Source organism: Eulemur rufifrons, chromosome 15 (assembly GCF_041146395.1).
Source record: "Eulemur rufifrons isolate Redbay chromosome 15, OSU_ERuf_1, whole genome shotgun sequence".
Classification (NCBI taxonomy): domain Eukaryota; kingdom Metazoa; phylum Chordata; class Mammalia; order Primates; family Lemuridae; genus Eulemur; species Eulemur rufifrons.
The window spans coordinates 68,946,238-68,972,907 of record NC_090997.1 but is presented as its reverse complement, the minus strand read 5'-3'; the positions used below and the strand labels follow the sequence as shown (position 1 = coordinate 68,972,907).

Here is a 26,670-nt window from a genome sequence, read left to right as displayed (position 1 = left end):
ACAAAGGCTCATTTCCCAAAACCTTAATTTGTCCGAATCGGATTCACATGACAAATGACTGTTTTACATTTTGATTACATTCAGAAGATTTTTTTTACTTTTTATTTTGAAATAATTTTAAATCACAGAAAAGTTGCAAAGATAGTGCAGAGTATTTCCAAGTACTCTCCATCCAGTGTCTTACCCTATTACATAACCATTGCATATGACCCAAGTCAGAAAATTAACATTGGTACAATACTATTAACTGAACTACAAACATAATTCAAATTTCACCAGTTTTCACATTAATGTCCTTTTTTTGTTCTAGCATTCACTTTAGGATCTCATATTTCATTTAATTGTTGTCTATTTAGTGGAAGTCCTTCAAATCTTTCCTTAAATTTAGTGACAAATACTGTCAGCTTACCAACTTACCTGAGCAAGATGTAAGAAAGATGTTTGTCGTTTCAGGGATGATACAAATCTTCGCACAATGGGGATCTTCTTATCTGTTAGGGCTTCTGGCAAGTTTTCCAATGAGGAAACAACCCACTGTTCCCAATTTTTAGCAAAATTTCTTATGTCTGCTAGTAAGCTAGAAAGAAAGCTATGTGTCAGAGGCTGCATTGTTACAGATGCACTAAATAAGTGTATTTTAATGGAAGTACACTATTATTCTAGAATTCCAAGAGCAGACAGACTCGGCCTAGGTCTGTCATTTATCACCTTGGTCAAAATACTCAATCTGCTTAAGCTCCAGTTTCCTCATATGTTAAATGGGAAGAATAATAGTATCTGTGTCATAGGATTATTGTGAGGATTATATAAAATAATTCATGGAAAGCACCCAGGTTAAAGCCTGGCCCACAAGGAGTACTCAATAAATAATATCTTTATTATTAACTCATAAATCAATAATTTTCTATAAAAAATTTCTAGGAAAATGTAAGAGTGCACCTGATTTCACGTATCTTGACTTCTTGAGAGACATCATCATATTGAGATCATAACATCATTTCATGTATTTAATACTAGTTTCTAATAGCATAGTCTTATAATCCATTTGTGAGATGAATTATCAAAAGCACCCTAATTATACGACCCAACATGGAAAACTGCAAATGTTGGTTGTGTATATATTGCAAGAACATACAAAAATTTGAAAATCAATCAAAATCTAGATATATTATTTTAACAAAACAAATCTAAATATGTTTGGGATGATACACATGTTGGGAACAGTGACATGGTACAGGAAACAGAGTAAGCAGAGTTTAGAGTTAAACAGACTTTGATTAAAATCTAAGCTCTGCTTCTTACTAATTCGCTGCCTCTGGGAAAATAAATTAACTTCTTTCTGCTCCCAGGTTCCTAATTTGTGAATTTGGAATCATAAAAGCTACTTTGGAATAGTCTGACAGGCTATATTTAAAAAAATATAATTGTTCAATGATAACGAATTGGTTAAATGAAGTACAATATTCTCCAGAAGCTGGAAATTTATGCAACTATTTAAAAAGATAATGTTGACCTATATTTATTGATATGGAGAGATGTTTACAGTATACTTCTATAATATGTATGCTATAGTTCCATTCTTTAAATGTGTATATTTACAAATAGTCCTAGAAAAAAGTCTGTGAGATATAATCTAAGACATTAAGCATATGGTGAGATTATGAGTGATTTTTTTAAATGCACTCATGTATGTTTTTCATTATCTATGGTGACCATGAATTGCTCATATAGTTAAGAGATAAATCAATAAGCAATCCCCTTCAGGCTTGATGTAGGAATTAAATGGAATAAGTTACATAAAGTCTCAAAGCCTATGCTGTGTTTAGTAAAGGTTAGCTATTATCACTACTAATTGTCATGTGACTGGATGCCTGCTACTAAGTACAGCCATTTTGCTACGACATGGAAGTGTTAGGTATATCTGATTTAGAGTATAGATTAGATGCTTAAAAACTACAATTGATAATTAAAAGACACAATTGACCAGGCCAATAACAACTATTATACAAATAAATAAAACAATCTAGAAGAAAAGGTAAATAAAAAATAAAATTTGTTTTATTTTATCTACATCTACTTATTGACCACCAACTCTGTCCAGCCCTATATGAATTTGTGCCCGCAAAATATTGAAATAAATTTTATTATTTCATTAGACTCTGTTTTCAAAGAAAAATTTGGCCTTTTGTTTCAAGTTTCTATTGTTCTCGCATCAAAAAAGTCTTTGTGAAAAATCTTCAGGTACCATTTCAATACACTATTTGAAAGTTTATTCCTTTGTCAAAAGAAGGTAATAATTTCATTATGCCACTTTCTGATTTTGTAATTAAGACCAACGTTAATAATTAAACATAATATTTCCCCTATATTATTTATCACTATGCTTATTTTTCATCAATTATCCTCATTTATCATCTTCCAACTAGTTTCCACTGAAGAACTTTCTCAGTATCTTGAAGGCCAGAAGCACTTAAATATTTATTTTTCACTTTGGCAATCCTCAGATTAAAGGGATTTCAGAATTGTTTCACCCATTTTGTTCACTGAGGTCCAAATATAAGGATTGAGGCTCTCTTCTAGCTGATACAAAGGGACAGAGAAAGAAAATAATCTTGATAAATGAATAAATTACTGCCTAATGTTTTCTTTTAATATTATGTATGAGGTGAAACCCCATACTAAGAAATGATAATGTTTTATTAATTGAACATACCTTTCAGGCATTTCTTGCATTGTTGCAGGAATGAGTACATCTGTAAGAACCTTAATCACAGCAAAAGAGAGTTAATATAAGTCTCAACTGAGTGTTTCTATAGAAAGACATTATTTGTCAACTATTTTTTCTTCCTAGCTTCCTAGAGATAACATGTTAACTCCTTCATGAAAGTTATAATTTTATCTCTAAAATAAATGTATGTATGAGTTGTGTGTGTGTGTGTGTGTGTGTGTGTGAGATAGTAAAACAAGAGACAGTGTTGTATTTGCCCAGTATGTTAATTACCAAAGGACTGGCCACGGTAATCATGTACTGTTTTATAACTAAAACCTGACCACTCTCCAGAGGTGGGATGAAGATCTTGCAGAAGCTCATTTTACAGTGCTCTACTTACAGTGCTCACTGTGCCTCCCTGGTTCCACCATAAGGAGGAGAAAACAGGTTTGTTTAAGGTTACATAAAGTCAAGATTTCTGTGTTGGACTAAAAAAAATCATTTGGTGGGGGAAAGTATGTTTTAAGGGTATTTCTTGGAGGAGCTGAGTGACAGTCCAAAGAGCAGTGCTTTAGTGGTTGTAAACGTGTATGCATGAGACCCAGATCTTTTCTTATACTCACTCTTGGAACCACCACCATTTCTGCTTTTGGTTGCTTCCTCCAGTGTTAAGCATTACAGACAATCAATGCAAATTAAACCCTTTCTCTCTAAATAATGACATTCTTATTCAACCCAGAAAAAAAAATAAGATAATCCTTGCTTTCCTCTGCCCTTCTTCAACTTTATCTGGAACTAAAGGCAGAGAGTATACTGCACTAAACCCTGGTTTCTTATCCTGTGATGAGGAAGAACTGAACACAGAATGAGAATATGGGCTCCCTCATTCTGCCTCAAGCCAACCTATCAATTCTTGGTCTGCAAAGTTACTTCTGGACTGAGTCCACCTAGCTTTTGCGTCACTTTCTGAGAAGTCAAGAACCTGACAGTCGCAACTAACTTAGAAGGCTTTTATTTCACAAACACTTAACAGGCTCCAGCTTGGGTTTTCTTGCCAACTCAGATTATTTTTTAAAAGGAAAGCTTTTAATTTTATCTATGACAATTTAGCAGGTAAATGCAGGCAGACTCACTTTAAAGTACTCAGCTTACAATATAGTTTTATCTCTTAGCTTGGACCTTGTAGCAACCAGGGAAGAGACTGTGTCAGAGATTAGCCTCTTTCTCTTTCCCTTTCCCATTAAATGTTTGGCTAGAAGGATGCCAGCTTGTCTTTATACAGGATGTCTTCGTGATCCCTCTGTAGATACTTGAGGACTTTTATTTTGTTTGAGAATAGAATTAGATGTTAATACATTAAAGATAGAAGCTTTCAAGATTTAAAAGTTATTATTTTTATGGGAAAAAACATTATATTATTTTAATCTGGAAATATGTTGAAGAGTTAATAAAAATTAACTATGTTTTCACATATTAATAAGTATGTCATGTATACAGTCATTCTTAGCTGCAAACAGAAATTGAGTTTTTTTTACTTAATGTAAACTTCAATTAAAATACGTACACTATTAAACATGCCTATTAAATTATTTTCTCATCAGAAAAAAATTGATAGTGTATCTCTAGCCAGAAATAACAAATTTATTGAAAATATATTGCAAGAATTTAGATAGAATGCCATGTAAAGAAACAAATGGTTCATGTTTAATATATCCCAAAGAGCTTACCTTATAAAGAATTGAGTCACAAACACAGAAAATGTCAATGATAACAGGGTTTTCAAGCAGGGGAAGAAGATGATCAGGCATTCCTTGCCAAAAGTGTAATAAGAAATGCTGGATCTAATTGCAGAGCAAAGAGTATGTACGTTAAGATTTTCCCTTAACATGAACTCATTAAGAACAGGACATGAAAGTATATATCATATGGTCAACAAAGCGTTCTGTGTCACCCTTACCTCTTCAAAGTTTCCATTAATTGCATTGTCCAGGATACATTGGCAGTGAGTTTTGTACATCATTATGAGAGTATCAACCTATTTCAAGGAAGAAAAAGCTTAACCAAAGCAGCCTTTTTATTTGTTCATTCATTCAACACACATTTTCAAAGCTCCCATTATGTACGAGACAGTATATTCAATGCTGAAGGCTCAAAAATAAATCCTTATTTCAAGGAGATTACTGCCTTGTGAAGAGAGAAACAAAAGTCAATTGACAATTGCAGTGCAGTATGATAAGAACAAAGAAAAAGGTAATTGTGCAGGGAGTCGTGGGTCAAAAGAACATCCTAATTTTCTGCCTAATAAGAAAATTACCTTTGACTGGGGGGAATAAACATAAAATGATAAAATACATCAACTCTTTACACAGTTTTATTAAGTGGATGCTTGGAGCAGTGTGGCGTAGTAGTTTCGAGTTTTGGTTCTGAAGTCGGCTGAACCTGAGTGCCCAGCTCCACTGCACTACTTAGCAGGTGTGACCTACAAGTTGCTTCGTCTCTGAGCTCCAAGCTTTTATCTTTAAGTAGGTAGTAATAATATAGTACCCATATGGTGTTAAGAAAATCAAATAAAATAAGATGTGCTATACATGGAACAGAATCTGGCACACAATAAGACCTTACTAAGTATTATCTGGAATTAGTAATAATACCAAATGATGCATTTACCAAAAAATACTCAAACATTGAGTGTCTATTACGAAGAGTCTCTATTTCCAAGTTAATAAGGATATTTGTATTGCATAGTTTAAAAAGTTTTAAATATATTTTAAAAATTTCAATGGATTTGAACTAGATAGTATTCCAGCAACTTAATATTCAAACTAAAACCTTTATTTTATGTGCTAGAAATGTCCCTACGTGTTGCTGGTTGTTTGCTCTATGTGAAAAGGAGCTCAGCTTAGATTAAAGGTATGAGCTTTCCCCTAGATTACTTGGATTTGAATACCAGCTTTGATCTGCCACTTAGTAAAGATATGTGACATTGGGTAAGCTATTTAATATTTATATGCTTTAATTTCCTCTTCCATAAAATTTACATGGTAATGACAGTAACTATATAGGTTGTTTGTGCAGTAAACAAACATAAAGTGTAGTACATGTTAAAAAATTGTCAGCTATTTTGATCCCAATGACACTAAGGGTGGTGGTGATGCAGGTGTTCTATCCTAACCCTTTGCATTCCACCCTTTATTCCTGAAGCCCGGTGAGAGCACCCATCTTTGTGGTCCTGCTTACAGCTGAACAATGAAAACATGCAGATTGCCATCTATTTCCTTGGAGGCATGCTGACTACAGGACACCTCTAGCAGGATAGGACATCGTTAATGCAAATGAGACTTGATCTCTACTTTAGGCAATGCTATTATGTTTTTAGATGGATTGTAAGTCATACTTTTGAAATGAGAATGAAAACTACTTGAAAGACGGAAGGGAAGTCATAATTATTGTCAAAAATTAACCCTTTGTTTATATATACAAAAGAAAGGAAAACAATGTATCAAGGAGGTATCTACACTCCCATGTTTATTGCAGTGCTATTCACAATAGCCAAAATTATGGAATCAACCTAAGTACCCATAGTGGATGAATGGATAAAGAAAATGTGGTATATATACACAATGGAAGATTTTCCAGTCATAAAAAGAAGGAAATCCTGTCATTTGCAGCAACATGGGTGGAACTGGAGGTAAAGTAAAATAAGCCAAGCACAGAAAGACAAATATCACATGTTATCACTCATACATGGGAGACAAAAAAGTGGATCTCATGAATGTAGAGAGTAGATTGGTTACCAGAAGCTGGGAGGGGGAGGGGTGAGGGGTTGATTAATATTACAAATATACAGTTTGATGGAAGAAGTAAAACTTAGTATTTGATAGTACGGGGACTATAGTTTACAATAATCTATTGTATATTCAAAAGAGCTAGAAGGGAATAATTCAAATGTTTCTAGTATAAAGAAAAGACAAATATTTAAGGTGATGGATATCCCAATTACATTGGTTTGATCTTTACAGATTATATGATTATATTAAATTATCACATGTATCCCTGAAGTATGTACATCTATTATGTCTCAATGAAAAAAATTTAATTAACCCTTTGAGCTCTGAAACCTACTAAAGGACAAATAAGATTTTATTTTCACAATTATTTCTATTTATTTGTGTCAAAATTTGTTGTTTTATACGCAAATCAACATTTTTTAATCTTACTATTAGTACTTCATTTGTTTATTTAATACTTACATAGTCTTAGGCTAATAAATTTTAATTGTAGTGTACTTTGCATTCTTTACAAACCTAATTTTACTCAGTTTTCTGAGACTAGCCATCATGTTAGAGGGAGCAGGAGCAGAGACAAGGCTTAGCTCCATTAGAGGATGTCAGCATGTGGTGGGGGTGGCAACTGCCTTGAGTGACAGTATGATGAGTCAGGAAGCAGACCCCCAGCTTCAGCCAACATCTCTCACTGGGGTCTGCTTCTCATTGGGCAGTCTCCATTCTTTCTGCCTTAAAGAAACAGGTGCTTGGCTTCAGCCCCACCCCCTCTTTCTAGGAACTGACAAGTTACCTAGGGAACTTGGCCACTAGCTATAAAGGTGAAAGGGCTAAGCTGTCCTCAAGGGACAAAGAAGAGTGTCAGTCCTTGGTGCTCATGACGAAGTCCACTGGGAATGAACTTAGAAACCAAGGGTTATATGAGCACCTTGATACCTGAATGAGAAATGATCTACAGACCAGTCTTTCAAGTTGGCACGTAAGAAATTCCTTGGAGGCCAGCAAAGAAACTGAAATAAACTATTGGAGTCTGATCCTCACCTCTCTTTTTTCCTTTGTTGCTCAACCTCCCTGTCCCTCTCCCTCTCCCTCTTGCCAGGTATATTCACACAGTAAACATCTCCATGATAAGTTTGTATGTAAGCAATCATCTCCACAAAAGCTACCCCATATTACCCTTCCCCAGAGAACTGAGATCCCATCGATTTCCACAGGCTTCCCCACAAACTGCCACATGTTAACATTTACTGGCTATTTCCAAAATATGAAGTCATAATATCACACATTATATCTACAAGGTTAAAAAAATGTGGTAATTTTGAGAAATGCGGTGAGAAAGGAGAACAGTAGGAAGTGGACATATTTCAGGAAACTCCCTTGGATTTGGCATCTGAGAATTATCTGCAATACTCTGCCTATTCTTAACTGGCAGAGTATGACTGTCATAAAAATTAACCCTGTAAGTTACTGTGCATCTCTACTTATCTACCAATAACCTTTTTTTGAATCAATGTGTTATTTTTATTTCCTGTTTCTACAAAAAGCCCATTACTAAAGTAATACAGCTGGACATTAGTTAATCATATTCCTCTCTTTGCTTCAGAAGTATAAACTGACTCAATATACTGTGAAAGGTGTGTTCTTCCAATGCTAATGAAAAAAATAAACTTTAGTTGAAAGGAAAACATAGAAATCATTAAGTTTTGATTTAATAATGGCTCCTGCTATACAATAGCCAATAAATCCCCAGCAAGTGACTCTAGAAGTACAGAAATAAAGGAGAATTTAGCCTCAAATTTTATTACATAGGCATTGAAAAGTCATATTGAGGATTATTTATAAGCTGAATCCAATTAAAATATTTCTTTGTTAACTTTAAAAAATTGCAAATATAAGTGAGCATAGAATTTGAGAATTGAAAGGAAACTTTGTGATCATCTAATGTAGTCCTTGTATTCATCTAGTTATTTCCCCCCTCAGTGCTATGAGCATATTCTGTACTAGAAAAATGCTTGATAACTATTTACTGAAATAAAATTAAGCTAATTGAAAACATAAAACTTTTAATTGAAGAAACTGCACATGATAGACACATTCTAGTGCTTTCTTTCTCAACAGAGTTTTAAATAAAAAATAATCTTTAGTCTTTTAAGGTTTATTTTATCACCTTCTGATTACATGCTATCATGGAGATGGTAAATAATTAATTGGAAAGTGTTTAATCAATGTTAGTAAGCATTTGTCTCTCTTATAAATCAGTCAATTATGTTTGATTATGCTGACTTCTGACTGCTTCCTGCAGTGCCATGAGATTCCCAGAAAATTGAGATATGGAAACAACCTATCACAAAATCAATAGAGAAGTATCTTTAATTGATACCTTGTCCTTAGAAATGCATCCTTGGTACACTAGGTGTTGAGCACTGGGGAATTCTGGAAGAAGTGTTCCAGTCTTTGAGCTAAGCGAATATTTACGAGTGAAGCCACCCTATAATTTAGAAAAATGAAAATAAATAAGTCATTATCAACTACATACCTCCAAAACACAATCCTAATAAAATAGAAACCCATAAAATTTCACTGTTCTTCACCCTGCGAATTATGATAAATTAGAATATTTGAATACACTGTTTAGATTATATAACTGAATAAACTACACGTCAGCCAAAATGTTTTCAAACCTTAAATAGTTTCATAGTCATGATGTTTTTCCTATCACTTTAGATGTTGGTTTTGAATATTTGTCAGTTTTTACAACTTTTTAGAAATTTAATTTCACATTAGTTAATGGTGTAAGTTTTGGAAGATCTACATCTGGAATTATTGAAATTATTTTAACTATAAGAGGATCAGGAATTGCCAAATTCAACCTCCTCTTTTACAGATTAAGTAAATGAGATGATGAGAAGTTAATTTATTTAGTCTCAGAGATAATTACTGTCAGAATTTTCACTGGAGTCTAAGTCTTCTGATTCCCAAACTAGTACCCTGGATTTTCCCACATCAACCTTTCCCCACCCTGAGTTCAGATATGTGTTGTTCTTTCACATCTTTGGGGAAATCACACCTTTAGAAGTTTTCAGAAAATTAGAAAAAGTGCCAAATAACTTATGATGCAGTAGTGCTCACATACGTACAAGAAAACCACACGGAAAAAATAAATACATACTCATGACAGAACCAAATCCTCAGCAAATCAGTCTCCCAGGCTATAATTGATTGTTCCTGCTCCACAAACAAAATTTTAACAAACTGAATGGTAATCAAAAGTTTGGGGAAAAATGAAATTGTGAATATGGTAAAGAAAGTAAAATATCTCTGGGAAGGACAAAATGTCATTTTCCCCAGAGTTCCTCCACATTTATTTCTAGACTTTTTATGTTTCTTTATCTCTGTCATATTGAAAATGTTTACTAGACAAAAGCTTTATTACTGACATAGATAGATTGGGTTCCTACCTTGTCTTATCACTCCCAGACTTTATATACCTTGTAGAGCAGAAAGGAGCTGGGAGTTCTTTTGAGTCCTTAAACACCAGATACTTTAGAATGGGTTGCTTATTGACTAATTTGATATAAGCTCTTAAACAAATTTTATATCAAAAACATAGAAATGCTTTTAAAAAATGTTTAGCCTATCTTGCCTCTATTTGCAAACATAGTAAAGTATTATTCTGATTGAATAATTTTTTTAAAAATTCAACATTCATGTGCACAAAGGGAAATAACATTCATTGGAAATCAAGCAGGAGGGAAGGGGGAGGAGGGTTAGGTAAAATCACACCTAATGTGTACAATGCACGCTATCTGAGGGATGGACATGGTACAAAAGCAATTCATCTAACCAAATCATTTGTACACCTGTAACATTCTGAAATAATAAAAAATAATTTAAAAGACAATCTAAATAACAAGAAAGAAATATTACATAAGAAAAAATATAAAATGCAACAAAATAAAGGATTTAATATTTAAAGGAAGGAAAATGTATGGCGAAATATGAAACTAACATTTGATGAATAAACATAACAAAAATAAACCTAAATTCTAATTTTACAAAAGCTTACACTTTTCTTATATTCTTGGATGAAAAATCATCTTTATTTATCCCAAGATGTAATTTGGTGAGATGGAAAAAGAGAAACAGAGAAATATAAACCAAAAAGAAAAGACAATATATAGTGTTGGAAATATAAGTAGTAATCAAAAATCTTTTGATGAAGCAAAAAAGATAGGCCCAAAAGATTTAGCAGGTAAGTTTTATAAAGCATTCAGGAAACATATAATTTGCAAGCTTAAGAGAAATTTGTCAAACAATAGAAAAGAAGGACCACTTCCCAATTCACTTCAAAACTCACATTCCAAATTTGACAAGGACAGAAAAAGAAAGAAAAATTATAGGTCAGTCTTGTTTTATCTCCAAGTTTGCAACAGTATCAACCAAAATATTAGCAAACCGAATCCAGCAGTGTATAAGAATGGTCATAGTCAGGTGAGGTTTAAATTCACTGAATTAACAGAAAAAAAGGAGAATATCATATATTAATCATCTCATTGATGCAGAATAAAGCATCTGTTTAAAATGCAACTCTCATTCACTATTGTCTCTCTCTCTCTCTCCCCCTCTCTCCTCCATAGAAATAGAATAAACCTTACTTAATCATTACACAAAGAATATAAAGAACCCACAAAAATATCTTACTCAAGGGTAAAATACTATAAAAATTGTCTTGAAAATCATAAACAAGATAAAGTTGCCTGCTCTCACTTCTTTTATTCAATACTGTACTAGAGTGTATAGGAAGAGCAATAATAAACAAAAAATTAGGTACTGAAAAAGAAGAAACAACACTAGCATTATTTGTAATTGATATGATTGATTACACTTAAAAACTAAGATGAACCACAGAAAAATTGTTATGATTAACAATAAAATTTTTTAGCAAATATACTGAATATAGGATCAATTCAATTTCTAAATTCAAGGAACAAACATTAAGAACATGCAACAAAAAGATACTGTATGAAATAACAAATATTAGAAGATGCCTAAGAATAAGCCTAATAAAAGAAGTATAAAACATTTATATCAAAATGATTAAACTTTATCAAAAGGCACTAAAGAAGTTATGTAAGAAGATTCAGTGTTGAGAAATGTGAGTTCGACACAAATTTGTTTTCTTCTTCAATGTAGTTCCAATCAAAATAACATCAGGGTTTTCTGAGTAGTTTAACAAGCTGATTCTAAAATATATGTGGAAATACAAAAGATCAATAACAGATACAACATTTCTGATAAAGTAGAACCTGGCAGAAGGATTTGCACTACCACATATGAAGATATATTATAAAGTTTTAATAAATAAAACAGCTGGATGCAGTGGCTCATACATGTTATCCTAGCACTAAAGAAAAGGGTGATATTGGCATAGGTATAGGCTAAAAGATCACTGGAATGGAATGTATAGGTTAGAAATGGCCCATGCATACATGACAAAATTGGCATTGCACATTAGCAAAGATAAAAATGGTTGCCTATCTCATATCACATTCAAAAATCAATTAGAGGAGGAGGACTATTCTGGGAAGATGGTGGAGTAAGAAGCACCAGGAACCACTCTCCCCACCTAGACAACAATTGCACTAGTAGAATATGTTTTATGGAACTATCTTGGAATTCTGGAGCCTACTAAAGGCTTGCCATTTCCAAGGTCTTGGATGGTAAACTACAGTTCATTTTGGTCAATTTCATCTTTTAGCTCAGTAGAAGCTACCATCTCCCACCCCCAGCCCATGGCAGGTAGTGCATGAGATGCAGTAGCAGCTTATACATAGCTAATGGGAGCCAGGGTGAGCAATAAAGACCCTGTCCTTCAGATATTGAGGATCCACACTGTGATTTCTGATTGCTGCTTCTGATCATGAAGGTATAGACACAGAGGCAAGCAGCCACTGCTTCTGGAAACAAGACCCATATCCCCATGTGGACACACAATTGCAAGTCCCTCCTCCTCCATCTGAAATAATTTCTATGGGATTTAAAGATCCCTCACTCTTCCCCTCATTCTCCTTTCCCTTCACTCTCTGGGAGTCAGACATTAAAGTCTAGAGCATTCAAAAGCAACTTCATTTAAGGGGGAAATTAGAAAGTCCCCACACATACTCAGGGAAAGGCACAGACTCAGAAAAGACCTAAAAAGACTGTAAATTTACATCTCAGGCTGATCCTCACTATAGAGACAGTCTACAACAATCAAAAACAGAATAAAACAAAAACAAAAAACAGCAAATCCTGGGGCAGAGACAGAATTTGATTTCCAGACTTAGAGCATGTTGTTATATTCAAATGTTCAGTTTACAATAACAACAAAAATCACAAAGCATACGAAAAAATAAGAAAGTATGACCCATTCAAAGGATCAACAGAAACTGTCATGGAAAAGACCAGATGTTGGACTTACTAGACAGAGGTTTTAAAACAACTGCTGAAGTATGCTCAAAGAACTAAAAGACATGGTGACAGCCAAGAAAATGATAAATGAACTAAATGAAACTGTCAATATAGAGATAGAAAACCTAAAAAAATCTAGAGTAAAAAATACAATAACTTAAATGAAAAATTCCCTAGAGGTATTCAATGCCAGATTTAAGCAGGCAGAAGAAAGAATCAGTGAACTTGAAGAAAGAACAATTGACTTTGTTGAATCTGAGGAACAGAAAGGAAAATGATTGAAAAAAATTGAACAGAGCCTAAGGGTTCTGTCAGACATCATCAAGCAGACCAAGGCATTGTGAGAGTATCAGAAGGAGAAGAGAAAGAGAGAAAGAAGCAGAGAGAATATTTGAAGAAAGAATAGCTGAAAACTTCCCAAGTTTGATGAAAGAAATAAATATAAACATCCAGGAAACTCAACAAAACTCCAACATAGGGAACTCAAAAGAGACTTGCAGCAAGACATCATAATCAAACCGTGAAAAGATGAAGACAAACAAAGAATCTTGAAAGAGAGAAGTGACTGATACATACAAGTGATTCTCTCAAATCATGTGCAAAAGAGAAATTAAAGTTACAACTGTTGTTACAATAACATTGGCTTTTATTATAATTGCCCATGTCTTTAATTTTACTGAGATTTTTATGTTTTCATATGGCTTCAAGGTACTGTCTACTGTCCTTTCATTTCAACTTGCAGTATTTCCTCTACCATTTCTTGCAAGGGAGCTCTAGTGGTAACTAACTCACTCAGCTTCTATTTATCTGGAGATGTCTTAATTTTAATCATAAAAGTGTTTCTCCACAATATTATCAGCAGATTTTTTCATCAGAAACTTTGGAGGCCAAAAAGTAATGTGGCTGATATATTCAAAGTACTAAAAGAAATAAATTATCAAACAAGAATTCTATTTCCAGAAAAACTGTTCTTCTAAAGTATTTTATACCCACAGGATTGGCAAAAACCAAAACGTCATTCAATACCAAGCATAAGAATGTGCTGTAAATGGAATGTTCATATATAGCTGGAGAGACATAAGTTGACACAACCACTTTGGAAAATAACTTGACCTTATCTAGTAAAGTTAAACCTGAGCATATAGGACCTGGAATTTCACTCTTATAGATGTGTATCTGGAGAATGCTCATGTCCATATTGTTTTTCAAGAAAAAAATGCATCAACAATGTAATGAATAAATGCATTGTGATATCTTCATACAGTGGAATACTATACAGCAGTACAAATAAAGAAACTAGAACTTCATATATTAGCATATATATGTGGAATCACAAAACCTAATGCTGAATAAAATCAGAAGGTCATAAAAAATCCATTTCTATGTAGGATAAAACTGGGTGAATAATAAATCATACATTGTTTAGGCATATATAATAAGTGATAAACTTTAGGGAAAAAATGAATGCATAATATCAAATTATGGAGAGTGGTAACTTTTGATAAGTCAGAAGGAGAAAGTGATTGAGGTGGGTACACAGAAGGCTTCTTTCTTTTAGGCTACAAGGTAGGGATGTATGTGCTTGTGTGTGTGTGTGGTGGCGGTGTTGCAAATAATACATTTTTCCAATCAAAAATGTTAGCATGCTAAGGTAACACATATTAAGGAACAAAGTCCATATCTTTTATTTTAATGCTTTTTAAAAACTCTCATGTTGATAAATAATAATTTTGTGTAATAGAAGCTAGCAATATGTGTGGAACATCAACAAGAGGCAAAAGAACCCAAAGGAAAAATTTTAAAAATTAAATTTATTTGAATATGTTAACAATTGTGTACAAATATGGTATAAGTGGCATATATCAAGTAATAATAGGTTGTCAGAATGTGTAACACAAAAAGAAAGGAGGGGCCGATCATCCGCCAAAAAAAATAAAATATGTCAATTCCACTAATGTTTGCTATTACAATTGTACTAAAAGAGGAGAGGTGCCAGATCATAGGCCATCTACAGAAGTCTGGGTTTTTTTTTTGCTTTTTTCTTTCTTAACTGATGACTTTGGTACCCTTGGGTGAACTGTTAAGAATCTTATTTCTAAAAGAAAGCAAGAAGGACCCTACAGAAAAGAAACAAATATGATTAGTAGGTGAGGGTCTGATTTATGAAGAAAGATTAAAGGAGTTAAGCTGCACAGCTTGGCTAAGTGATGACAAAGGAGAGTATGATAACAGTCTACAAATATTTGAAAAGCATATACCAAAAAGGTAGGATTTGATATTTATCTCAGCACAAAGTTGTTCAGCTGGCCATGAATGGCTGATGTTAAGAAGAAAACTCTGGCTATCAAGGAAACTTCCTGGTCATTTCAAATCAAGGGCCCCATTCCCTATGAAATAATGGTAACTTCATCACTCTAGCTACTTAAAACAAAATTCAGCCCACACTAGAAGATTCACAGGAAAAAAAAAGCTTTCTTTGATCAGGGCAAAGTATTAGAAGTAGGTTTGGTTCGTTTGTTTTATTCCTGGGAATTAACGGATTCTGAGACAATCTTTAAGACATTTCTGAAATCTAAACCACTACATTTATGAATAAAGAATTTAAAACAATCAAATTATTACCACCAAGTGGTAATGGCTCTTGCCAACCTCTCACTGTTACTTTGTTTTGCTTTTGTTGTTGCTGGCTTTTTTTTGCTTTTATATTTTGAACTATGTAAAACTTTTAAAAACTTTAAAAAACTTTTTAAAAAGTATAGAGAAAAAATAAGAAACACCCATGTACTTACCATCTTGATTAAGACATGACACATTTCAAATATTAAAGCAGCCTTTGTAACCCTGCCTAATCTCATTTCCTTTCTCTCTGCAAGAAAAAATAAATGTTCTAGATTTGGTTTTGATTATTCCTGTTCAAACTTGTAAAAATTTGCCTTGTAAATATTCTTAAATAACATATATCGTTGCTTTAAAACTGGTGCTATACAGTATGCATCCTAAATTCAATGTGCTTTTTCCACTCAACTTTGTGTTTGAGATGACTCTAATTTGATTCTAATAACTATAGTTCACTCATTTCCAAAGCACTATAGTATTTTATTGTAAAAATATATACAAATTTATTTTCCCATTACATCATAATGAACATTTTAGATTATCTTCCAGTGTTCTGCAATTATAAAAGACACTGCGATGAACATCAGCATACATGCCTCCTTGTGCAGTGTGAAGGTTTCTCTAGGAATGCAGTCATAAAATGTGTGCATCTTCAACTTTATTAGGTACTGTCCCTTCTACTGTTTATGAGAGTTCCTCTGTTCCACATTCCTGCCAACAAAATATCTTTAGACTTTTTAATTGTTGTTCATCTAGTAATTGTGAAATAATTACTCATGAAGGTTTTATTTGCATTTCCCTGATTAGTACTTAGATTGAACACTCTTTTATCAGCAGAGATGATATTCAAAATATGTACTGATTATGTTTGGACTCTGGTAAGTCAGAATGGGCACCAAGAACAGCAGTATTATTTATTGTCATTCTTTTTATTTTTTTTACCTTGTATGAATTTGCCTGTTCATATACTTTGCTATACTTACTTTGGGTTGTCTTTTCATTATTGAGTTGAATTCTTTACATATTATAGAACAGTGCTGTTCAATTAAGCTTTCTGTAATGATGCAAATGTTCTATATCTTTACTGTTTAATATGGTAGCCACTAGCCACATATGGTTTTTAAGCGTTTGAAATGTAGTTAGTTGACTGATAAATTGTTAATATATTGTTTTATTATTTGTTATCTTATTATTTTGATATTTATTATTAATAATGAATAATTATTATTTATTTTATTTAATTAATAGCCATATGTGACTAGTGGCTACCATATTGCACAACATAGTCATAGATATTAATCCTCTGTCATTTATACAGATGCTCCTTGACTTATGATGGGGTTATGTCCAATAAACTCATTGTAGGTTGAAAATATTCTAAGTCAAAAGTGCATTTAATACACATATAATAAAGTGTTGAATATCTCATGTAATTTATTGAATACTGTACTGAAAGTAAAAAACAGAATGATTGCATGGGTACTCGAAGTTTGGTTTCTACTGAATGTGTATCACTTTTGTACAATCATAAAGTTGAAAAATCATTAAGTCAAACCATCGTAAGTCAGGAGCAATCTCATTATGACTTATAAATATCCAGTTTTGTTTTACATATTTGAGGCCGTATATGTACATATTTGCCTTTGTGTACAATTTTTTCATAATTAACATTTCTCCATCTCATTAAAAGAGCCTTTTAATAATTGAAATAATATTCAGTCCTATAAATGTACTATAAGTTATATAACAATTTATTTATTTTTAGTCATTTAGGTTATATATAGTTTTTCACTATAGTCAATAACAATTTTGTGCATGATGTTTTGTTCACATTTTCTATTTTTTATGTGAGATTTATACAGAAGTAGAATTAGCAAGAGAGTCTTGATACAAATCTACAAGCTGTTTTCCAGAAAGTTCATTCTGCCTTCACCAGCAGAATATGAAAGAGCTTATCTCATCATACCTTCACCAGCTTCAGAATTTCTTAATATCTGGTAACTTTATTAATATAATGTAAAATGTTATTTTAATTTTTATTTCATCAAACCTTCTTTAAGTGAATCATCTATTCATATTTTTTATTCTTTATTATGGTCTTCATATTTTTCTTATGAATCTTAGGATTTCTTCAGGTAGTATATATATTATTTCATTGTGATATTTACTGAAGATATTTTCCCCAGTTTTTCCTTTGACTTCAAATTTTGTATGTGATGTTTTTGATATGAAGTTTCTAAAGTCTGTGTATTTCTTATCCTTTGAAATTTCTTGAATTGTTTTCATGCTTAGAAAGTGAATTACACCATCCAGAAACAAGGAAGGTATATATATTTACTCCTAAGTATTCTTTTTATATTTAACAGTTTATATGAAATTCATATAGGATATGAGGTATAGAATTTTTTTTTCAAAATAGTACATTTTTTAACATTATGCCTGAAGAATTTTATTCTTTCATTGGTACTCCACCTTCCTCTGGAAAAAACTTAAGACAACTTATTGAAAAATAGTTTCTTTCTTCATTGGTTGTAATGTGTCCTTGATCATACACCAAATCCTTATATAAACCAGAGCCTTTTTCAGGTACCTAATCTTTGCTGCAGATTTGTCCCATCTGCAGCTGAGGCAGGATCATAGTGTCACAGTATTCTGATATCTGCCAGACAAGTTCCCTTTGACTCTTGTTTACATTTCTCAACTATTCCTTCCTGCAGATTTAACTTGTAACTATTTTGATCATTTCCAAAAATAAATTACCCATTCAAATTTTTATTAGAATATAAAATATCTAATTTAATTTAGGAAGAATTGGCATATTTATAATATTTAGCATACCTATCCAGGCCCATGGCTTGTCTTTTCATTTAAAATTTTCTTTTATACTTGTATTTTTTCCAAACAGTTAGTATGCTTCTTTTTTTAGGACTGCTCCTGAATATTTTGCATGTCTGCTGGCTCCCACCATTTAAATTTTACAATTTTCTACCTTTCCTGTCTTCCACAAAGACTGTTCCCATCTCTCTCAATAGAGTGTGAGAAAATTAAGTCCTACAGAAAACAATTTGAACAACCATTTTCTCAATTCTTTCAAGGGTGGCACTTAGCTAGCACCATTCCACATGCATAAAACAGTTCATTCCTTCCCTACAATGGGTGCCTTAGGGCATTAGGGCTGCAAGCTCTCTGGGAATCCTGATTGAGAATAATTAGAGATTTCTTTAAGCTCTTCAAATTCCTACTTTCCCTCCATGATTTTCACTCACAGCAAATAACCCAGACTGTTACCTCTGAGAGATATCCCAAACCACCACACAGAAGCTACCTCAACTCCCTACCACATAATTTACAAATCTACTCACATCTGAATGGACCCTTTCCTCTTTCCAGTTTTAATGAAAGAAGAGCTCCTTCTTCCAGGGCCAATTCCTTCATTCTGAAGCTCTTCCTTCCCAGCTCGTCCGTTACCTTGTGCTCTCAACTTTCCCCACTTTTATGTCTGCAGTCTCTACTCTTTACCGAATCAGTCTTATCAACATTAGCACATCAGTCTAATCACCCTTCAGAACTAAACTCCAAACCCTTTTCTGAGTATGGCCCTCAACTTGACTAAATTTTCCACCTTCAGTGTCACTTCCCACTCATTTCCCAAACCAATCAAACCCCGGCTCACCACTAAAAATGTTCTCCCTGAAGTCATGAGTTATCACCACTTAACTAATTCCACAGATCGTTTCCTGGTCCTTATCTTGATGACCTTTTAGCACCATTTGATAGTACTGAGAGTAGTGAGTATTCCCTTCTGCTGGACATATTTTTTTCCTTGGCTTCTGTGACATTATATTCTTCTCCTTCTCTTTATACCTCTCTGGATTCTCCTCAGTCATCTCGCTGACCCTCGTTCTCTTTCCCACTTTTCACAACTCTTTTCTGGTAACCTCTTCTCTTCTCATTCATTTGTCACCTAGGCATTTTTGTCCATTACCATGACTTCAATCACCCCCAAACTACATCTCTAAGTCTTCTTTTCCAGTCACATATATCCAACTGCCCACTTTGAATTTGCACCGGATGTTTCACAAACACATCAAATGCAACAAGTCCCAAATTGAACTAATTATCTTTCTACCTGCTTCTCCTTCAATATTTGGTAACTGAAATCAGTTACTTCTCTCCATCTCTAGGTCAGTTATCCTAGTCCAGATCTTTTCTTACACAGGCTCATATATGCTCCAGTGGATTTACTGGCTTCCTTTCTTACACTCTTCTAACTGGTTCTCTGTATTATAACCAGGACAAGTTTTAGAAAACACAAGTCTGATGACATCCTTTCCCTTCAATGGCTTCCCGTTCCAGAATTCTTAACCTAATAAGACCATGCACAATCCAGCCCTTACCCACCTATTATATAGGTATACTCTCTATCTCATTCTACTCTAAAGCTATGTCAAATTTCTTTTATTTTTTTCTACAACACGATGCTCTTGTTGCTTGCCTTCACATATGCCAGTGGTTGATATTTGGCCATGTCAGAGACATTTTTTTGGGAGAGTGCTGTCACAACAAAGGAGGGGGTGTGCTGCTGGAATCTGGTGTGTTAGAAGACAGAGAGGCAGTGATACTACTCAGCATCCTACAATATACAGGATATCTCCAACAAACAGAATTTTCTGGACCAAAATTTCTATGGAATTGAGGCTGAGAAACCCTGCCTTTGCCATTCCCTCTGTCTGGATCATTCATTCTTACTCCCCTACCCCTACTCCACTCCTCCTCCAAACTCCCACTTATTCTCAGTCCTTTCCTTAAGAATCACTTCCTATGGAGAATATCCTCAACCCCCTAAACTCAGTCAACTCCCATGACACCCTTTATAATTCCTTGTTCAAGGTACAGTTTCTTACCATACTGTAAAGCTCTGTGAGGACAGGACCAAATTTATCCATTCACTATTTTGTCCCCTTATATGTATAATACCATATATCTGTTTATTAATATCTTGAACATGGGTTTTAAAAAATAGAACCTTACTCCGACTTTTTAAAAAAGCAAATACATCTCTCAGCCTCATTTTTCTTAGCTGTAAATTAGCATGTTAACACCTGTTCATCCTACCTCTCAGTTATTAATGTTCAAATGACCTAAAGTATATGTGTTTGCATCAAAAGTCTCGTGTCCTGAGCAAACCTGTGATGATTTGGTAACTCTAAATATAAAAAATATATTTTTTTAATTTCAACTTTGTTATGAAAATTTTTATCATTTTAAAGCATTTAGAGTAGTTTTAAGTTTTTAGAAAGCCCTTAATTATGTTAATTTCTATAATTATCATAATAATGATACACTATTATTGCTTCAGGTATCTGTAGAAAATTCATAGGCTATCTAGCCTAACCAGAATATTTTATTTTAACTTTATAAACAAAATCTAGAACTGAGTTTGTAGTGTACTCTTCTAAGAAAGAAAAAGTAGACTCAGGAAATATTTCCTTTTATTCCACAAAGCAAGGCTCGCTGTACTTGGGATATATCAGCTGATGGCTCGCTAGTACCCCCAGCCTCATCAAACTGGTAGAAAGAACACCTGAGAAAAATTACTTAAATTCTCTATTGACATAAACTTTAGTCAACCGAAGTGTATTTCTAAGTCAATATTTTTGCAGTTTCACAATTGTTTATCTAATAAAGAGCTATTATTTCATTGATAAAAAGAACAATCTGGAGGATTTTTATTATGTAATTAGCTATTAACTGTATTAAAAGCACTGGTGGAAAGAAATGATCATTTCAGAGGTTGGGGGCTTTATGTTATTTCTTAAGATAATATGCTTGCATCATTTCACCAAACTAATGGACTTACACTCTTACACTTTACCTCAGGTCCACATTTACACACAACACATTGTCATGTGCCCTTCGCTCTGTGGCACCTTTTTTAATGATTAGTTAACTTGAGGATAATGAAGGTCTTATCATGTGCCTAATTAGCCATGCAGTCCCTAATGGTAGCCTAACTCATTTAGATAAAGTTAGTTTGCTGATCTGTTCTTTAAGGAGGGGGTGGAGAGGAAGCCTAGGGAGAAAGATTGTGTGTGTGTGTGTGTGTGTGTGTGTGTAGTGTGTGTGTAGTGTGTGATGTGTTTGTGTGTGTATACACAAACTAGCAAAGTGAACCATAATGTAGTATAGCTTTTGGGCATCTTGATAACTATTAAATGTTTTGTCTAAATAGGTGTAGTCCAAACACCAATTCTTTCTATATCTTCCACTTTAGCTTTTTGCTTATATTTAAGTGAAAACTTTTTGGACGAATGATAGTCCTTTTTTTTTCTTTTCCAGTCTCCTAACTATCTGATATTAGGTAAGGATAACTGAACAATGATCTTTCCTAGGTTAACTGAAAGTTGTTTGGTAGTTCCGTGTAGAAACTCACTTGTTGCCCCAAATATAATTTAGCTGTATCTGAAATCCTCAGTCATTCAAGGCGTTCCTAATAAATAACATTTATTTCTATATTTGTCAACACAGATGATCAACACGTATTGCTCAGCTTGTAAGACATATTATAGCAGATGTAAAATAGAGATGAAAATAATTCTTACCTCATTCTTCAGCTTGCTTCCAGAAAACCTTTAAAAAATCAGTACATTTCCCATTACTTAAAAAAAATTAGTTATAGTATTCAAGGATATGCAGAGGACCCCCCTAAAAATTGTAACTTCATGTCATGATTAGTGGAATAAACTGGAGAAATTTCTTTGTTTTTTCAAATGAGCTCAAGCATCTTTCTCAACTTACTAAAAAAATAAGTCCTTTAGGGAAAAGTAAAATGGGGAATATTTAGGAAAGTAAGGTGAGATTTGAGGCAAGCAAAGAACACTTGATATTAAACAGTTGTATGTGTTGCAGACTGTATTTACATTTTATAGTGGGTAGTAGATAGTAAGTAGCCATTATGTTTATTTTAATATCTGAATTTACCATAGTATAACTCAGGTGACTAAAATTATTTTTTTCTATAGATACTTTACTTTTAAAAATAATTTTGTCCTCAGCTAAGAGCAGTTCTTAGTAAATCATACGATAAAAGGCAATCTCAGATGCAGACTTAATGTGTTTTTTTTAAAAAAATTGTATATTATCACTGGTTTCATTGGATGTCACTTTATTTATTAATAACCTTCTCCTGATAATTAACAGCAGCTTGGAACAATGTGCTTTTTATTTTCATTTATGCTTCTCCTTTCATAGAGACCCAAACAGGCCAGTAGCTTCATCTTACAAGGGAAAGTGCTATTCAATGTATATGTGATTAAAGATTATTAAAATAAACTTTTCATCTTGGTGAAGTACTAGTCAAACACATAGATCTTTATAACAGATTGTCTCTTAGGAAAAAAATCATGTTTACATTTTCTGCCTTTATTTTATTGAATCCAGCTTGAAAATAGACTAAGCTTTATGACTAAATAAAAATTTAAAAAAAATTCTGCTTCCTTGATTTCTCCTCTTAATCTCTCTAAGACACCTAGTTCACCCTTAATTTCTCATTAATTATTACAAATTATATTTTATAATATTAATAATTTGCCCAGTCATCTAAACTATATAAATGCCTATACAAAGTTGACATTAAGGTCTGACACTTAAAAGAAAACATTTTGATGAGTAAAATTAGAAAGTCATTTTATTCAATAGATTTCATGCACATTTAAAGAAATGCAGAGAATTTGCATTGAAGATGGTATAACTCTACCTTGTTAGGCCCTTTCCAGAATAAACGGAGTGGTAATATGCACTGCTCTCTTTGATGCCAATCCCATAGTAATGATACCTAGAGCAAGGACAGGAACCAGCTCTGTATTAATGAAGGAGATTTTTCAAGTGGGAAAAGAGGCTAAGATATAACTGAAGTAACCACAAGCAAGAACTGCAACCTCTTGATGACATTCCTCTTCCCGTATTTTTTAGGTAGGTAGCATCTTAATGTGCTAAATCCTTCTTTGACAGCCACTGATTCTACTTTTGGTCATAATGCTGGCCCTAGAGTTGAAAAAAGTAGGAGACTCACTTACTGCTACATTCCCTTATATCCCTTAAAAAATTAGCTTTCAAATCTCCCAAATTTGTAAATGTTAGGCATTGGCTCTAAGTATGTTGATTGCAACTATTTTCAGATTGCTCAGTTCAACCTAAATTTAGTCAATTGAACAGTAAAATGCTTTTTACAGTATATCTATTGGATAGAGAAAACAGTGTGACATTATGTATAAGGAAGACAATGATGTCATGCATAGGAAAACGTACGAAGCATGTGACCCTCATGAGGAATGAAAGGCCTAATTTATCATCATTTTCACTTAAAACTTCTGTGCAATAATGGGGAAAAAGTGATGTCACAAATCAATGGAAATATGACACATGGAAAGTAACAGTATTATGAATTATTTGTTATAAATATGCCAATGGATCACGAACCACAAATGTAACATCTCATCAGTTCTCAAATTACAGCTCATTCTCCTAAGCTGCAGACTCTTGACATATTACAGACCCAAGAACAAACACTACAAATATAGTACGAAAGATAGTGGAATAGGTGGCATGTAGTGAGAGCAGCCAGAGTCCTCTAACATCTGCTTTCTGTGGTCAGTTCCCACTCTCCCCCATTCCCTCCCCCATAAAGCATCTCTACCCACTGTTTCCCTATCCCTTCAATTTGCATTTATCTAAGATCAGGAAAGGAATGAAATAAAAGAGAATAAGGGGGTTTCCAGTGGCCTCCAGTCTAACTATATCTGAAAATGTCAAAAGTTTGCTGTTTGTTCTATTTGCTAAAGCAATATATAATAAGCATTGCTTTAAAAGTTGATAAATTTATTTTATTATAACTTTGATCTTATTTCTCATTTATAAACCTTTTTTTAAACATGTAAATAATATTATACCATGGTAAAGTGGTTTGTCATGTAGACCGAGAAAAAACTACATTGCCTTCACAGGTGGTGGACAAAAGCATAAGTCAAAGGGATGACTATGAGTTCAACAAATATTGGCATGTATACTGTGCCCTCATCAATGAGCTAGTTGTCAGTTCAATGATGAGCAAAACAGACATTGAAAATCTGGTCAGGAACATTGATGTCTAGCCTAGTCCACAGCTTCCTGAGCCAGATGCCTGCCAATCATGAAACAGTGACCAGCACTGAGGCACATTTTACTTCCAATTTTTAAACTACCTGATATTCACATTTTTTAAGTGCCACATTTTTAGGACCAAATAAATACTAATATGGATTTATAATTTTTTTCTTATTACCTTTAAGGACAGTATATTTCTATTTCACAATTTATTTGATTCTTATTTTTATAAATTGCTGTGTTTGGTCCCCTCGGTCCTGTTCCCAATCATTAGGGCAGAATACCTTTACAATTAGAAGTATTCAATGCCTCTACCTACATTCAGTGTCAAGATTCTATACATACCCCCCAAAAAGTCCTTTTTGAGCAATATATGTATTTTATTTAAAGGTCAAATATAAATGACACTATCAACCCAGACACAAATTGACACCTGAGGAAAATGACTTGGTCAGCTCCATTCAGCTCTACACCTGGGAAATGGCAAGTCCTTTTCTCTTTATTAATACCTGATAATTTAGTTATATTGATGTAGCTAAGCATATTCTATCAATAAAATCTTATAAACATGCCGGGAGATAGAAAACCAGTGCAAGAGTACATTCTCTTTTCTTCCAACATGTATCCAGTGCTTACTGTGTGCTAAGTACTGAGGATTCAAAAAGAGGTAGTCTCTGGAGGGATTGACAGTCTTATAGGGGAGAAAAGAATGCAAAGAAAGAATTGTAATACCCAACTTAACATGTGCTACAATTGAAACAGGTGATAGGAGGTCATAATGTAAATAGTTACGATTTATTAAGCACCTATTACATGTAATACATCTATTACATGTATACATGATCTCAAATTTCCATAGAACTCTGCAAGTAGAGTATTATCCCCATTTCAAAACAGAGGTTCAAAAATTATGGGATTTATTTGAAAATGTTATGGAAAAAAGCTATGGGTTTGAAGGCAAAATTCAAACTCATGGCTCAGCAGAACACTCTATCTCAACAGTCCATATTGCCTCCATGTTCAAGATGCAAAATATATGTTAAATTCATACTTTAATTTTACCTACAATTAGAAAGTCTTAAGAGAAATATAGTTTGAATACGTTTGCATTTATTCACACACACTCTCTATTCTAGTTAGGCGGGAGTACCTAGTAAGCATGAATAACTAACATGAATCATTGAAACCTACACCATTGATCTAGATGTTTCATATTTGACATTCCATATATAAACAAAGACTCCTTCTAGAATATAAGTGCCTTATAATAGGAAATTAATAAACATTTGTTGAATAAATGAATAAATAACATCAAAAAAGTTAAAAATAACAATGTGTCATAAAGAAAACTATAAAAAGAACTTGTCAATTAAAGGCATGCATGTGGTATCATCTACTTAAACATATCAGCACAATTTAAAATTTGGTAAGGTTAAGAAAATCTCTTATCCAACATGATGTAAGGAAGTCTACTAACTCCTTTACCCTTACACGAGTACTGGATAAACTTATCTATTACTATCAGGACTGCTTGTGCTCTATAAATATCTTGTGCTTTTTACTCTGGTGCTTTTGTTTTGTTGAGCTCTCCATTGGGAATACCCTTCTTCCATCATGTCCTCATTTCTTTTTTCCCCCCAACTTTATTTAATTCTTTCTTTCTTTCTTTATTTTCAGAAAATTACGGGAGTATAAATGTTTAGCTTACATATATTGCCTTTGCACAACCCAAGTCAGAGCTACAAGTGTGTCCCTCCCCCAGACAGTGTGCCTCGCACCCGTTAGATGTAAATTTACCCGAGCCCTCCTCCCCTCTTCCACCTGAACTCTCATTTCTTACTCATGCTGCAAGGCATAGCTTTAACGCATGAAGGCTTTGCCTTGTCTCTCAGACAAAACTCCTAAACTCCCCTGAACTCTCTTGGTCATTTGTCCCATGTAGCTTTGCCCCTGTATCATTGGTATGTGTGT

The 26,670-nt window shown here is 33.5% G+C and overlaps 1 protein-coding gene across 1 annotated transcript in view; it reads right to left on the bottom strand.

Annotated features, from left to right (window-relative positions):
• Positions 1-26,670, bottom strand: part of RFX6 (regulatory factor X6) — a 50,699-nt gene that overhangs the window by 11,538 nt on the left and 12,491 nt on the right. The window contains exons 5-11 of the mRNA XM_069488499.1: positions 23,315-23,392; positions 22,161-22,188; positions 8,873-8,980; positions 4,668-4,745; positions 4,438-4,551; positions 2,714-2,763; positions 418-577 (exon numbers count right to left, since the gene is read on the bottom strand). Coding sequence (XP_069344600.1) covers positions 418-577; positions 2,714-2,763; positions 4,438-4,551; positions 4,668-4,745; positions 8,873-8,980; positions 22,161-22,188; positions 23,315-23,392 — 616 coding nt within the window. The remainder of the gene's footprint in view (positions 1-417; positions 578-2,713; positions 2,764-4,437; positions 4,552-4,667; positions 4,746-8,872; positions 8,981-22,160; positions 22,189-23,314; positions 23,393-26,670) is intronic.